This window comes from Bufo bufo, chromosome 9 (genome assembly GCF_905171765.1).
Source record: "Bufo bufo chromosome 9, aBufBuf1.1, whole genome shotgun sequence".
In the NCBI taxonomy this organism is placed as follows: domain Eukaryota; kingdom Metazoa; phylum Chordata; class Amphibia; order Anura; family Bufonidae; genus Bufo; species Bufo bufo.
The window spans coordinates 206160940-206176611 of record NC_053397.1 but is presented as its reverse complement, the minus strand read 5'-3'; the positions used below and the strand labels follow the sequence as shown (position 1 = coordinate 206176611).

The 15672-nt window shown below is 44.1% G+C and overlaps 1 protein-coding gene across 1 annotated transcript; it reads right to left on the bottom strand.

The window, feature by feature from the left end:
* Positions 1 to 9047: 9047 nt before the first annotated feature.
* Positions 9048 to 10698, bottom strand: LOC120979860. The gene is made up of 3 exons (XM_040408816.1): positions 10309 to 10698; positions 10116 to 10211; positions 9048 to 9849 (listed from the first exon to the last, which is right to left on the bottom strand). Exons 2-3 carry the CDS (start codon positions 10163 to 10165, stop codon positions 9048 to 9050), a joined length of 852 nt encoding a protein of 283 aa, XP_040264750.1. The 5' UTR covers positions 10166 to 10211; positions 10309 to 10698.
* Positions 10699 to 15672: the final 4974 nt, after the last annotated feature.

Here is a 15672-nt window from a genome sequence, read left to right as displayed (position 1 = left end):
GCGTTTTGGACGGAGGAAATACCTCGGCATGCTGCTGTATTATCTCCGTCCAAAATTCTGGATCATTACATCACATCACATTATTTGTGCCTGTCCACCAACGACAAGGCGATCTCTTCAGGACAGGAACTTACACTAAATACTACCTCCTCTGGTTCCATACCGGCCTCCATTAAATTCAGGGAATGCAGGTTCCACATGCATGCTGAGTCCACACTGTATTATACCTCCTTTGCCACAATGGCACCAAGAGGGGGAAAATACAGAGTGGGCTCAGAGTGGTACCTGCATTCTCTGAATTCAATGGTGAGTATGGCACTATTGTATTTACTTTGTTTTTTTGTGTTTGCAAAGTGCTGTTGCATTGTGATTGTTTTTGCATCTCCTTGTTCCGAAAAAAATGCTGGGAATCTGCAGGACAAAAACGCTGCGTGCAGTAGTTATTGCCTGGCCCGATTTGTGACATTTGCTGGATAGCGGCCAGAACACTGCCAGACCCCATTATAGTCAATGGGGTCCGGTAGGCAGATAGCAGTAACCAGCAGGCAGTCGCAGGTATAAAGCTAGTCTAAGATATAAAGCTGGATAGTAAGAATCATTGCTAATTCAATTCCAGTTGGCATAATCTGATTGTTGTATATGTTCAGAGGTATGTGTGTGTGTGTGTGTGTTTGTATGCTACTGAAATTAGTCTACAAGTGACAATTGGACTGAGATTCATATGAATCAATGTTTTCAATGTACTTGTGTATACAGTATGTACTGTACTGTATTGTTTACCTGTTCAAAGGAATAAAAAAATAATAATATGGTTGTAAAAATGGTGTTGGCCACCAGATGGTAGCATAATTCCACTTTCTAACCTAAAATTAAACAAATAAAATTCTGATTTTCCCTCTCATTCTTCTCTCTGTGCCCCATAATGAAAAACTCAAAACAGAATGTTTGAAACTGTTGCAAATTTATTGAAAAGTAAAAACTAAAATCTTTCATTGACCTAAGTATTCAGTGCCTTTACTCAATACTTAGTTGAAGCCCCTTTGACAGTGATTACAGTCTCCAGTCTTCTTGGGGATGAGGCCACAAGGTTTTCTCACCTGGATTTGAGGGATGTTCTGCCATTCTTCTGTGTAGATACTCTCAAGCTCCGTCAGGTTGTTGGATGTGGACTGTCAGGCAGGAGAAACCCCAGAAAAACAAGGTGTGCTCCAAATGGAAGAAAGGTGCGCACTTCGCATTACTGCACATGGCATTGGAGCATCAAAGAAACAACTACAACCACCATTCCCCTCCTTTCCTTCCCATCTCTTCTGGGCTTACTGCAGTTCGTCTTGCTGGAAGGTGAACCTTTAATCTAATATGAGGTCCAGAGCTCTCTGGATCAGGTTTTCATTAGGAATATCTCTCTATTTTGCTCCATTTGGCTTGCCCTCAATCCTGACCAGTCTCCCCGCCCCAGCCGCTGAAAAACACCCCCACAGCATGATGCTGCCACCACCATACTTCACTGTAGGGATGGTATTGGGAAGGTGATGAGCAGTGTCTGGTTTCCTCCAGAAATGTTGCTTAGGATTGAGGCCAAAAAGTTCAATCTTGGTTTGATCAAACCAGAGAATCTTGTTTCTCACAGTCTGAGCTTTTTTTTTTGTAAACTCCAGGTGGGCTTTCTTTGTGTCTTTTACTGATGAGGGGCGAGATCATGAGTTGCTAATGTCTTCGTATGTCAAGCTGGGGGCCTAATGAAGGCAGTGTAGGCCTACAAGTCTGGGCCAGAGGTGCAACCTGATAGTGCTTGTAAACCATTGACAGTATAATACACTGAACATAAGCAGCTACATTCAACCGAAAAATAAAAAAGATATAGCTGCTGGAAAGCGACCATAAAAAATTTGGTCATTATGGCCCAAAACAGGCCGGGAACTAACCCGTTAATAGTCAATTTCCTTGTGACCGGTGAGAGACACTCTTTCACATATTCCAGATCCATTGACATTGTACAGAGCCCTAATAAGATGCATATACTGTAAGCTGCTATCACATTGTACCGCCATGTGCCTCCGATTTTCCACTTACAGAATCCATGAGAAAAAACATGTAATATTTTGTATTTACTAGAATAAATACTTATGTAGTGAAGTTTAAAGTAAGTAGTCACAAATACTGTATATAGTATTTTAGATTCGATAGAATACTATAAGGATTGCTCTTCCCCAGATAGGGTATTTTTCCTATCTTTGATTTGTCAGATACTGTATATGATGCCTTTGTACTGTACTATATATACTGCATTCACTTTTATGGGGATGAGCTGTAATACCAGACACGACCCACTGACTTCTGTGAAAAAAAAAAAGAAAAAAAAAAATGCAGACACGTAATCTTGTGATTTACAGTGGCATAGCTAGAAATGGCTGGGCCCCACAGCAAATTTTTGAATGGGGCCCCCCTCCCCCATTAATTTTTTCGCAACCCCTTCCTTTCATGCCGCCCCCATTCCTGTGGCTAGTAGAGATCGTTCTCTCAGACCAGGCCTGGCAGCTGTTCCATCCGTTTTCTACACTGTCTATACTGTCACTGTATATAATTTCATTGTGTAATACTGTTGAGGGGGCCCTGACAAAATCTTTTAGTCCTCCTCCTCCTGGATGGGCCCCCTTCTGGGTCAGGGCCCCAAAGCAGCCGCTTCCCCTGCTTCCCCTATAGCTACGCCCCTGCTTGTGAATTTTTATTGAATTAATGATAGTTGTCTGCATTAAAAAAGCAGAAAATCTATTGCCATGGCAATTAAATTTGGACCCCACACTATCACTATGTCTAGGAAAACCCGGGAATTTAATGGGACACTCCATGCAAAATGTACACATTGTGCGGAACTTGAGGTAGGAGGTGCAAGGACAGCAAAGTGACAATCCTTGCCATGCAACGCACCGTGTACAAGGCGTAACACAATGTATTACCTTGGGGTAGTCGTATATCATACAGTGATGGTTTATTGTATGCCGTCAGTTTATGAGCAGCGAGGGACTGTCTTTTGGGACCTCACCGATCCTGAGAATGAAGGGGCAGTGAACCAGCCCCACCAACCGTAATGTGATAAACCTTCACTATTTGAGATGGGAATACCCCTTTAATTTCACATAATAATGCTGCAGCAGCGGTGATCATTTCTGATGACAACACTATATTAGGCGATTGTTGTTTAAGCAATTCTCCAGTACGTTCCGGTATTAGCCACTAGTTCAGTACAGCAATTAGTCATTTTCTGCCCCCAGATAATTCTGCAGTCCATTCATGTAATGTACTGGCTCCGATTTTCACCTGTATTGTCATTATTACTATAGTCTTGCTGTCAGCAGCAAGTAAGTGTTCCTGGCAGGGTGATGTACACTTTACCTGTTTACATTTGAAGATCATGACATGTCTGGATGTCAGAGTGACCGCGAGCCTGAAGTTATATTGAACCGTTTGTCTTGGCAAAGAATTGGAAGAGATGATGTGTAAACAGCGGAGTGCGGTGCCACCAGAGCCCGGGAGCACACATCGTTTACTGGCTTGGTTTAAAGGGAACCTGTCATCAACTTTATGCTAATCATACTAAGGGCAATATAAAGTAGTGACAGAAATGCTGATCTCAGCGGTGTGTCATTCATCAGCTAAAAGTAAGTGGTTGCTGAGAACCAGCATTATAATCATTGCAGCCCAGGCCTGGAAAAGAGTCCTGGCCACCTGAGAAGAGTCCTGGTCATTCATGAATTCCTGCTCTCCTGCTGATGACTGACCGTCTTCTACCTAGTCTTCTCCCTTTCTCTCTAGCAGAGAACTGCCAATCATCAGCAGATGGTCGGGGAGAGCAGGAGATTATAATAACCAGGACTCTTCTCAGGTAGATTGGACTCTTTTCCAGGCCTGGGCTGCAGTGATTATGATGCTGGTTCTCGGCAACCACTTACTTTTAGCTCATGAGTGACACACCGCTGAGATCAACATTTCTGTCACTACTTTATATTGCCCTCAGTACAGCAAGCATAAAGTTGATGACAGGTTCCCTTTAAGGCTACTTTCACGCTGGTGTTTCACGGATCCGTTTGAAACGCATTTGAAACGGATCCGTCACTAAAATGAGTAAACGGAGACGAATGGAAGCCATTCAGACGGATCCGTCTGTAATGCGGATCCGTTTGTCGCGTTCGGTTCCGTTTATGCATCCGTTTAGCGGATCCGTTTTGTATTGAGTAGCGTCTCAAAGTGTCCCCCCACTTTTTGTATTCAGATCCCCAGGGTTGTCATTAGCTTTGAAGCATTGAAATGCTCCGTTGCTAATTTCTTGGGGGCCGTCTGGTTGAAATTCTAAGTCGGTCCGGTTTCAGCCCTGATGACGGATCACACCTTTCGGACTCTTGTACACAACTACATGCACTAAATGATAAAAAGAAAAACCTATAAACAAACACTGAGGGTTGATAAGCTATAAAAATAATGTTTATTGAAATACATGATTAAAAAACATACAATGAGAGATGACAGACAAATCAATAGTTGAAAAAAGTACGGTACAACCCTAGGAGAGTTTAGTAAAATAAATAACATAACATTGGAGCCTGAAGACAAGAATCTACTGCATAAAACAAAGTATATATATATATACACACTCACCTAAAGAATTATTAGGACACCTGTTCTATTTCTCATTAATGCAATTATCTAGTCAACCAATCACATGGCAGTTGCTTCAATGCATTTAGGGGGGTGCTCCTGGTCAAGACAATCTCCTGAACTCCAAACTGAATGTCAGAATGGGAAAGAAAGGTGATTTAAGCCATTTTGAGCGTGGCATGGTTGTTGGTGCCAGACGGGCCGGTCTGAGTATTTCACAATCTGCTCAGTTACTGGGATTTTCACGCACAACCATTTCTAGGGTTTACAAAGAATGGTGTGAAAAGGGAAAAACATCCAGTATGCGGCAGTCCTGTGGGCAAAAATGCCTTGTGGATGCTAGAGGTCAGAGGAGAATGGGCCGACTGATTCAAGCTGATAGAAGAGGAACGTTGACTGAAATAACCACTCGTTACAACCGAGGTATGCAGCAAAGCATTTGTGAAGCCACAACACGCACAACCTTGAGGCGGATGGGCTACAACAGCAGAAGACCCCACCGGGTACCACTCATCTCCACTACAAATAGGAAAAGAGGCTACAATTTTCACGAGCTCACCAAAATTGGACTGTTGAAGACTGGAAAAATGTTGCCTGGTCTGATGAGTCTCGATTTCTGTTGAGACATTCAAATGGTAGAGTCCGAATTTGGCGTAAACAGAATGAGAACATGTATCCATCCTCTGATGGCTACTTCCAGCAGGATAATGCACCATGTCACAAAGCTCGAATCATTTCAAATTGGTTTCTTGAACATGACAATGAGTTCACTGTACTAAAATGGCCCCCACAGTCACCAGATCTTAACCCAATAGAGCATCTTTGGGATGTGATGGAACGGGAGCTTCGTGCCCTGGATGTGCATCCCTCAAATCTCCATCAACTGCAAGATGCTATCCTATCAATATGGGCCAACATTTCTTAAGAATGCTATCAGCACCTTGTGGAATCAATGCCACGTAGAATTAAGGCAGTTCTGAAGGCAAAAGGGGGTCCAACACCGTATTAGTATGGTGTTCCTAATAATTCTTTAGGTGAGTGTATATAGATGTCTTAATCAATGGAAGCAGAGGGTGCCGTATATTATAAAGTGCAAGTGCAAACTGCAAATAAGCAGTGAAAGATAGCAGCTCTGCAAGTACATAAATCCTCAATTGAGTAGACATCTATTTAATAAAGTGCAACAGATACCATGATAAAGTGCATGTGCAAGCCACAAACAAGTGGCGAAAGAGCATGGTAAAATCTTATTCAGAGGCTCAACAAAAATAGTAAATGCAATGTAAACATGAGAGGTCACATACCGTAATTTAAAGTGATAACTCCACAGGAGGACCGCACACCCCCAGAGGAAGGTTTCCACCGAAACGCGCATTGGGGTGTGCGGTCCTCCTGTGGAGTTATCACTTTAAATTACGGTATGTGACCTCTCATGTTTACATTGCATTTACTACAAACCGGATTCCAAAAAAGTTGGGACACTAAACAAATTGTGAATAAAAACTGAATGCAATGATGTGGAGATGGCAAATGTCAATATTTTATTTGTAATAGAACGTAGAGGACAGATCAAACGTTTAATCCGAGTAAATGTATCATTTTAAATGAAAAATACGTTGATTCCAATTTTCACGGTGTCAACAAATCCCAAAAAAGTTGGGACAAGTAGCAATAAGAGGCTGGAAAAAGTTAATTTGAGCATAACGGAGAGCTGGAAGACCAATTAACACTAATTAGGTCAATTGGCAACATGATTGGGTAGAAAAAGAGCTTCTCAGAGTGGCAGTGTCTCTCAGAAGCCAAGATGGGTAGAGGATCACCAATTCCCACAATGTTGCGTAGAAAGATAGTGGAGCAATATCAGAAAGGTGTTACCCAGCGAAAAATTGCAAAGACTTTGCATCTATCATCATCAACTGTGCATAACATCATCCGAAGATTCAGAGAATCTGGAACAATCTCTGTGCGTAAGGGTCAAGGCCGTAAAACCATACTGGATGCCCGTGATCTCCGGGCCCTTAAACAACACTGCACCACAAACAGGAATGCTACTGTAAAGGAAATCACAGAATGGGCTCAGGAATACTTCCAGAAACCATTGTCAGTGAACACAATCCACCGTGCCATCCGCCGTTGCCAGCTGAAACTCTACAGTGCAAAGAAGAAGCCATTTCTAAGCAAGATCCACAAGCTCAGGCGTTTTCACTGGGCCAGGGATCATTTAAAATGGAGTGTGGCAAAATGGAAGACTGTTCTATGGTCAGACGAGTCACGATTCGAAGATCTTTTTGGAAATCTGGGACGCCATGTCATCCGGACCAAAGAGGACAAGGACAACCCAAGTTGTTATCAACGCTCAGTTCAGAAGCCTGCATCTCTGATGGTATGGGGTTGCATGAGTGCGTGTGGCATGGGCAGCTTGCATGTCTGGAAAGGCACCATCAATGCAGAAAAATATATTCAGGTTCTAGAACAACATATGCTCCCATCCAGACGTCATCTCTTTCAGGGAAGACCCTGCATTTTTCAACAAGATAATGCCAGACCACATTCTGCATCAATCACAACATCATGGCTGCGTAGGAGAAGGATCCGGGTACTAAAAAGGCCAGTCTGCAGTCCAGATCTTTCACCTATAGAGAACATTTGGCGCATCATAAAGAGGAAGGTGCAACAAAGAAGGCCCAAGACGATTGGACAGTTAGAGGCCTGTATTAGACAAGAATGGGAGAGCATTCCTATTTCTAAACTTGAGAAACTGGTCTCCTCGGTCCCCAGACGTCTGTTGAGTGTTGTAAGAAGAAGGGGAGATGCCACACAGTGGTGAAAATGGCCTTGTCCCAACTTTTTGGGGATTTGTTGACACCATGAAATTCTGATTCAACATATTTTTCCCTTAAAATGGTAAATTTTCTCAGTTTAAACTTTTTGTTCCGTGATTTATGTTCTATTCTGAATAAAATATTAGAAGTTGGCACCTCCACATCATTGCATTCAGTTTTTATTCACGATTTGTATAGTGTCCCAATTTTTTTGGAATCCGGTTTGTATTTTTGTTGAGCCTCTGAATAAGATTTTACCATGCTCTTTCGCCACTTGTTTGTGGCTTGCACATGCACTTTATCATGGTATCTGTTGCACTTTATTAAATAGATGTCTACTCAATTGATGATTTATGTACTTGCAGAGCTGCTATCTTTCATTGCTTATTTGCAGTTTGCACTTGCACTTTATAATATACGGCACCCTCTGCTTCCATTGATTAAGACATCTATATATATATATATATATATATATATATATATACACTATGTTTTATGCAGTAGATTCTTGTCTTCAGGCTCCAATGTTATGTTATTTGTTTTACTAAACTCTCCTAGGGTTGTACCGTACTTTTTTCAACTATTGATTTGTCTGTCATCTCTCATTGTATGTTTTTTAATCATGTATTTCAATAAACATTATTTTTCTAGCTTATCAACCATCAGTGTTCGTTTATAGGTTTTTCTAGTTATCCCTGAGTTAGCTCTTTTGCTGAGTAGCTTTTGCCACGTTGTTGCTTGACGCATCCCTTCATGTAACCTATTTCGCATGCACTAAATGATGTATAGTGTTCGTTAGCGGGCCATATGTCCCGGAGCGCCATTTATCGTGCGGGAGCACATAGCATCATGATGCTGTCCATGTTGTGCCGCACACTGGGCTATTGTCCCACACTCATATGATCTAATGAGTGCTAGACAATAGCCCCGCGGGCGGCCCGACGTGCACAGCATTATTGTAAACTATGATGTTGTGTACTCCCGTGGGCACGATCAATGCCACTACGGGACATATGGCCCACTCAAGGACCGTATGTCTCAGAGGGCATACGGTCGTGTGCAAGAGGCCTCAACAGCAGTATGTCCCTTGTGGTAATCACACTAGTTATGTCAGAGCGTCATCAGGAAATCATTAATCAAACTGTAAAATTACAATTTGTTAATGAATTCATGATGATGCTGATGGACCGTGACTCCCACAAGGGCTCATATGAAAGGGCACAAGATTGAACAATGAACAAGCATTTGCTTGTTCATGTGCCAATCAGAGGGTATACGATCAATAAAGAGCCAAAAGATAGCTCATTATTGATGGTCATGTTCATGGTTCAGCCACCTTTGGCACTAAGGCTGTTTTGAAGAAAAAAAACTACCAAGGGTGTTATAATAAACGCACAGTAGTGAGCCTAGGGTAGTTTTCATTTCACTGCAGCTGGAGTGCCCAAGGTTACTGTTTCCCTGTACAGGACAATGAAAACACAGACACAGTGAAGTAAACTATAATTTTTTTATTTTTTGAGAAAATAAAATTAACAAAATATATATACATATAAAAAATATATTAAACATAAATTACAACTGGGCAAAATTTGGAGGGGAGGTGGATTGTCGTGTGGTAGGCGGTCTGGGGCTGGCAATGGTAGCCCCCCTGTCCTGTCGATTGTCTGAGATAAAACTACGGGCCACAGGAAAGGATGAAAGGTGAAATTGTGGGGTGTGGACAATGGAAGAGTCTGAGGAGGAGGGGACCCAAGCATGTGTAGAGGTGGAGGGAGTTTGGAACGAAATGGGAGGAAAATAGTTGGGAGGAGAAGTAGAATACGAGACAGAAGGGAACACATGCTCGGGGGGTTGGGAATGGGAAGGTTGGCGGTAATGGGCACTGGTGTGGGATGGGGGATAGGTGTCGGATCGGGGTGGGGGTTGGGGGCGGTGCATAGTTTCCCATGACCCGTTCTCTAGCATGATCTTAAACTCATGCAACTGCTCGGGCGTCATTGAGTCCATCAAATTGATTATGCTTAGCCCATAATGGTAGTTAGGGCTGCGTTGAATCGCCGACTCCACCCCCTCCCAGCGGCGAATCAAGTCAGCACTAAATACCTTCTGATGTTCGGCAAAACCTTCTAGAGCGTCGGAAACTACCTCTACAAGGTCAACATAATCATTTCGACTTGGCCTACTGGATCTTTGCCTGCTCACCAGGGCTCTCAAATTTGGCCAGAAACCTAAGAGCCTCTGTTGAGGGGAGGGATCCGGTAGCGGAACCGGATTGTCCTGAGCCGATGCATAAGTGACAGGAGGGCTGGCGGTGGCGATCCGTTCCAGTTCCGCCTCAGAAGGTTGTTCAGGCCCCCGAGTGCTGCTGGCAGTTCTGTAGGAAAAAACAAAGGAAAGGAAAGAATTGTTCTTTAAATACAGCATCCATGTTCTATGCTATGGCTACATTATACCATAGGGGGCTGGCCAAAACAGGGGAGCGAAACGCTCCTCTGTCTCAGACAGCCCCTTATACTCAGACGGAGAGAACAGTTGTCACTCTGACTGTAGGGGGCTGGCCAAAACAGGGGAGCCAAACGCTCCGCTGTCTCAGACAGCCCCTTAAAATAAATGCTTTTTACAGTCCTTAAAAAAAATTACCTTCTTGGTGCCATGGTACGTCGGAGGAACCCCAGGTCCGCCGTATACATGTCCCTCCTAAAGCGGTTCCGGATAGATCGCCACCGCGTGGCAAACCTGTTAGACTGTTGAAAAAAACATAAAAATAATAATTTGCATGATGTAAGGTTAATAACAATATGAATGTAGTAAAATACATATTGCTGTACTTAACAAATTTTTTCTGAGCCGCCGTATTTACATCCCCCCAGGTCTCGAAAAGATCTGAACATATGTCCCTCTAGAGCCGCTGGGTGCGATGGTGATCAGCGTGGTGGCGGTCTGAGTGGACCCATAAAGCTGGACGCGCCTCCACCAGTTGAATGAGGAGCTCTTTATCAACGTGAGGGACAACAAACTCCTAATCTTCCCTGGTGGAGCCTCTGGAACCCTGAAAGAAAAAGAAAGAAAAAATTTACTGAAAATCCGAAAACAAAATGCAAATTACAACTACTTAATCAAGACTTACACATCTACAACCGCCACGCACACTCCCACGAACTCTGGAGGCGACTGGGGGATCCTGGCTGGCGGCTCTAGGTGCAGGTTGCTAAAACAAGACCATAATGTATAAAAAAAAATATATATATATATATACAGTACAGACCAAAAGTTTGGACACACCTTCTCATTCAAAGAGTTTTCTTTATTTTCATGACTATGAAGGCATCAAAACTATGAATTAACACATGTGGAATTATATACATAACAAACAAGTGTGAAACAACTGAAAATATGTCATATTCTAGGTTCTTCAAAATAGCCACCTTTTGCTTTGATCACTGCTTTGCACACTCTTGGCCTTCTCTTGATGAGCTTCAAGAGGTAGTCCCCTGAAATGGTCTTCCAACAGTCTTGAAGGAGTTCCCAGAGATGCTTAGCACTTGTTGGCCCTTTTGCCTTCACTCTGCGGTCCAGCTCACCCCAAACCATCTCGATTGGGTTCAGGTCCGGTGGCTGTGGAGGCCAGGTCATCTGGCGCAGCACCCCATCACTCTCCTTCATGGTCAAATAGCCCTTACTTTCAAAGTTTTTCTAATTTTTCGGCTGTCTGACTGACCTTCATTTCTTAAAGTAATGATGGCCACTCGTTTTTCTTTACTTAGCTGCTTTTTTCTTGCCATAATACAAATTCTACTATCAGCTGTGTATCCACCTGACTTCTCCTCAACGCAACTGATGGTCCCAACCCCATTTATAAGGCAAGAAATTCCATTTATTAAACCTGACAGGGCACACCTGTGAAGTGAAAACAATTTCAGGGGTCTACCTCTTGAAGCTCATCAAGAGAATGCCAAGAGTGTGCAAAGCAGTAATCAAAGCAAAAGGTGGCTACTTTGAAGAACCTAGAATATGACATATTTTCAGTTGTTTCACACTTGTTTGTTATGTATATAATTCCACATGTGTTAATTCATAGTTTTGATGCCTTCAGTGTGAATCTACAATTTTCATAGTCATGAAAATAAAGAAAACTCTTTGAATGAGAAGGTGTGTCCAAACTTTTGGTCTGTACTGTATATATATATATATATATATATATATATATATATATCTACAGTCCTGATCAAAAGTTTAAGAACACTTGAAAAATGGCAAAAAATCATATTTAGCATGGTTGGATCTTAACAAGGTTCTAAGTAGAGCTTTAACATGCAACAAGAAGAAATGGGAGTGAGACAAAACATTTTTTGAGCATTCAATTTAATGAAAACAACGAATAAACTGAAACAGGCTGTTTTTCAGCTGATCAAAAGTTTAGGACCACACCTCCAAAAAAAAACTAAACCCCCCCCAAAACAGAAATCCAACTTCCAAACATGAACTCAGTAATGAGTAGCTCCGCCGTTATTGTTTATCACTTCAAAATTTTGTTTCGGCATGCTTGATGCAAGCATTTCCATGAAGTGAGTGGGAACATTTCTCCAAGTGGTGAAGACGGCCGCACTAAGGCCATCTACTGTCTGGAAGTGTTGTCCATTTTTGTAAACTTCCCTTGCCATCCATCCCCAAAGGTTCTCAATTGGATTTAGATCAGGGGAACACGCAGGATGGGCCAAAAGAGTGATGTTATTCTCCTGGAAGAAGTCCCTGGTCCTGCGGGCATTGTGTACTGTAGTGTTGTCCTGTTGAAAAACCCAGTCGTTACCACACAGACGAGGGCCCTCAGTCATGAGGAATGCTCTCTGCAACATCTGGACATAGCCAGCGGCCGTTTGACGCCCCTGCACTTCCTGAAGCTCCATTGTTCCACTGAAGGAAAACGCACCCCAGACCATTATGGCGCCCCCTCCACTGTGGCGCGTAGAAAACATCTCAGGTGGGATCTGCTTGTCATGCCAGTAACGTTGGAAACCATCAGGACCATCAAGGTTACATTTTTTCTCATCAGAGAATAAAACTTTCTTCCACCTTTGAATGTCCCATGTTTGGTGCTCTCTTGCAAAGTCCAAACGAGCAGTTCTGTGGCGTTCAAGGAGACGAGGTCTTTGAAGATGTTTTTTGTTTTTGAAGCCCTTCAGTCTCAGATGCCGTCTGATGGTTATGGGGCTGCAGTCAGCACCAGTAAGGGCCTTAATTTGGGTCGAGGATCGTCCAGTGTCTTGACGGACAGCCAATTGGATCCTCCGGCTCAGTGCTGATGACATTTTTTTGGGTCTTCCACTTGACTTTTTTGTTCCATAACACTCAGGATTATTTAAGAAATTCCAAATGACTGTCTTACTGCGTCCCACCTCAGCAGCGATGGTGCGCTGTGAGAGACCCTGCTTATGCAGTTCAACAACCCGACCACGTTCAAAAAGGGAGAGTTTTTTTGCCTTTGCCATCACAACGTGTGACTACCTGACAGAAAATGACAATGAATCCACATCTTTGCACAGATTTGGCCTTTTAAAGGAATGTGGTCCTAAACATTTGATCAGCTGAAAAACAGCCTGTTTCAGTTTATTCGTTGTTTTCATTAAACTGAATGCTCAAAAAATGTTTTGTCTCACTCCCATTTCTTCTTGTTGCATGTTGAAGCTCTACTTGGAACCTTGAAAAGATCCAGCCATGCTAAATATGATTTTTTGCCATTTTTCAAGTGGTCTTAAACTTTTGATCAGGACTGTATATACTTACTTCTTGACGGCCCTGGTCCGGGCTTGGTCCACCTTCCCTGGATGACGGCGAGACCACCACCGATGAGCCGGCCCTGGCAGGTGAGCCAGCCACAGCTGGAGAGCCGGCAGATGATGAAGAAGAAGCCTAGAATAAAAGCACGTACTGATTAATGCAACGAATCAAACAGTACAAACTGAAAGCGTTGATTTTATACTTACCGGCCTCTGGATACGACGGCACCTTCTGGGTGGGTGTCTCCAATCGATTTGTTGAGGTGAAGACATCTGTACGCGACATAATACCAGACAAAATGCAGATAACGTTATAAGAATATGTTTAGAGCACCGTTTACAGAGATATCACCCAAAAAATTTAAGAACTTACTTTAAAGTCGATAAATTGGTGCTTGGCCACCACAGAACTTTCTCTTTCAGTTTTAATTTAAGTTTTGGACGAAGCTAATAAAAAAATAATAATTATCCCCCAAGTGCCATCAGCCCCCAAGTGCCATCAGCCCCCCCAAGTGCCATCAGCCCCCCCAAGTGCCAGCAGCCTCCCCAAGTGCCATCAGCCCCCCAAATGTCAGCAGACCCCCCAGTGCAAGCAGACCCCCCAGTGCCAGCAACCCCACCCCCAGTGCCAGCAGCCACCCCCAGAGCCAGCAGTCACCCCCAGCGCCAGCAGCCCCCCCCCAAGTGCCATCAGGTCCCAAAGTGCCAGCAGACCCCCAAGTGACAGCGGACCCCCCAGTGCCTGCAGTACCCCCCCAGTGCCAGCCCGCCCAGTGCCTGCAGCACCCCTCTCCAGTGCCAGCCACCCCGCAGTGCCAGCAGCCACCCCCAGAGCCAGCAGCCCCCCCAGTGCAAGCAGACCCCCCAGTGCCAGCAACACCCCTCAGTGCCATCAGCCACCCCCAGAGCCAGAAGCCCCCCCCCAGTGCAAGCAGACCCCCCAGTGCCAGCTGCTTCCCGATAGATAGAACAGATAGATAGAAAAAGTTAAAGACAGAAAACAGACGAACTTCCAATACTTACCAGTATACACCAAGTCGCTCCTCCAAGATGGCCGACGATGCTGGGGAGGAAGGGGAGGAAACCGCATTTACTATAACTTTTGCCAGAAAGTGGCGGAAGTTATAGCTGAAGTCTATGCCAGCCTGTAGCTGTTGTAGACTTCAGTTTCTGGCGCACGCCAGGGCAGAGATGCGCCTGATTTGTTAAAGGGGTTGTCCGGGCTTTTTCTATTGATGACCTATCCTCAGGATATCAGAATGGCGGGGGGTCCGACACCCGGCACCCCCACTGATCAGCTGTACGGGGAGACGGTACAAGCGTGCCGTCTCCTTTCTCTCTTCCTGTCCACTGCTGCTGTCCCATAGACATACAGCAGAGAGCAGGTAGAAAGAAGGGAGACGGCACGTGCACACTGTGCACGCCGTCTCCTCAAACATCTGATTGGCGAGGGGTCCGACACCCGCCGATCTGATATTGATGACCGATCCTGAGGATAGGGCATCAATAGAAAAAGCCCGGACAACCTCTTTAAAAAGCTTCTGCCTCTTAATAAATTAGGCGTCTCTCATGCCAGTGCAGGGAGATCAAGACTCATGGATTGTAAGCTCTTGTGATCAGGGTCCTCATTCCACTTGTAATTATTGACCTGTCTGTTGCTATGTTATTTATGACTGTCGGTCCATGAACCATCTAAATTGTAAAAAGCTGCTGAATATGTTGACGCTATGTAAATAAACATTATTATTATTATTATTGATATATCTCCTCCAGTATGTTTTCGCTTTATAAAAAGCACGTTTTCCCCCCAGAGGTGTGTGGGGGGAATGGCAGTGCATCTTATAAAGTGAATACTATGAGAGCTTCCATTATGGAAGCATTCATTAGTATCAGGGCCGTCTTTAACTAGGGGCAAAAGGGGCAGCTGCCCTGGGCCCTGTTGCTCCTGGGGGGCCCAAGGCAGCTTCCTCTTGAGCCCTGCTGGCCACTGCCCCGGGTGTCAGGCTGTCAGCTACACAGGGGGGTGCTGCCATGCCATGCCTGCCAGCACTCCAGGCAGCGAACTGTGAGAGCTGTGATTCTCTTGGGAGAAAGGACCTTAGATGACATCATCACCATGTGACCAGTAACCTAGCAATATTACTGGTCACATGGTGATGAGGTAATCAAATGTCCTTTCTACCAGGAGTGTTGCTGTAGGATAAGTTTGCCTTAGCTGCAGAGCTTTTTTTGTGAAGATTACATCAGGAAAAGGTGACAGGGGCTGTTATACTAATATACTGTAAGCTACTGTATACTGTGTGGTGCTATAGTGCTCTACTGTATACTGTGGGGTGCTGTATACGGTGGGGTGCTGTATACTGTGGTGTGCTATACTGCTCTACTGTATACTGTGGGGTGCTGTATACTGTGGGGTGCTCTAT

What these genes read in the sequence shown, in the direction of transcription:
- LOC120979860 (XM_040408816.1), bottom strand. Translation starts at nt 10,165, where the DNA reads ATGTATACGGCGGACCTGGGGTTCCTCCGACGTACCATGGCACCAAGA. An exon ending in CGTACCATGGCACCAAGAAG is followed by an intron (nt 9,850 to 10,115) that starts GTAATTTTTTTT and finishes TTTTTCCTACAG; the next exon opens with AACTGCCAGCAGCACTCGGG.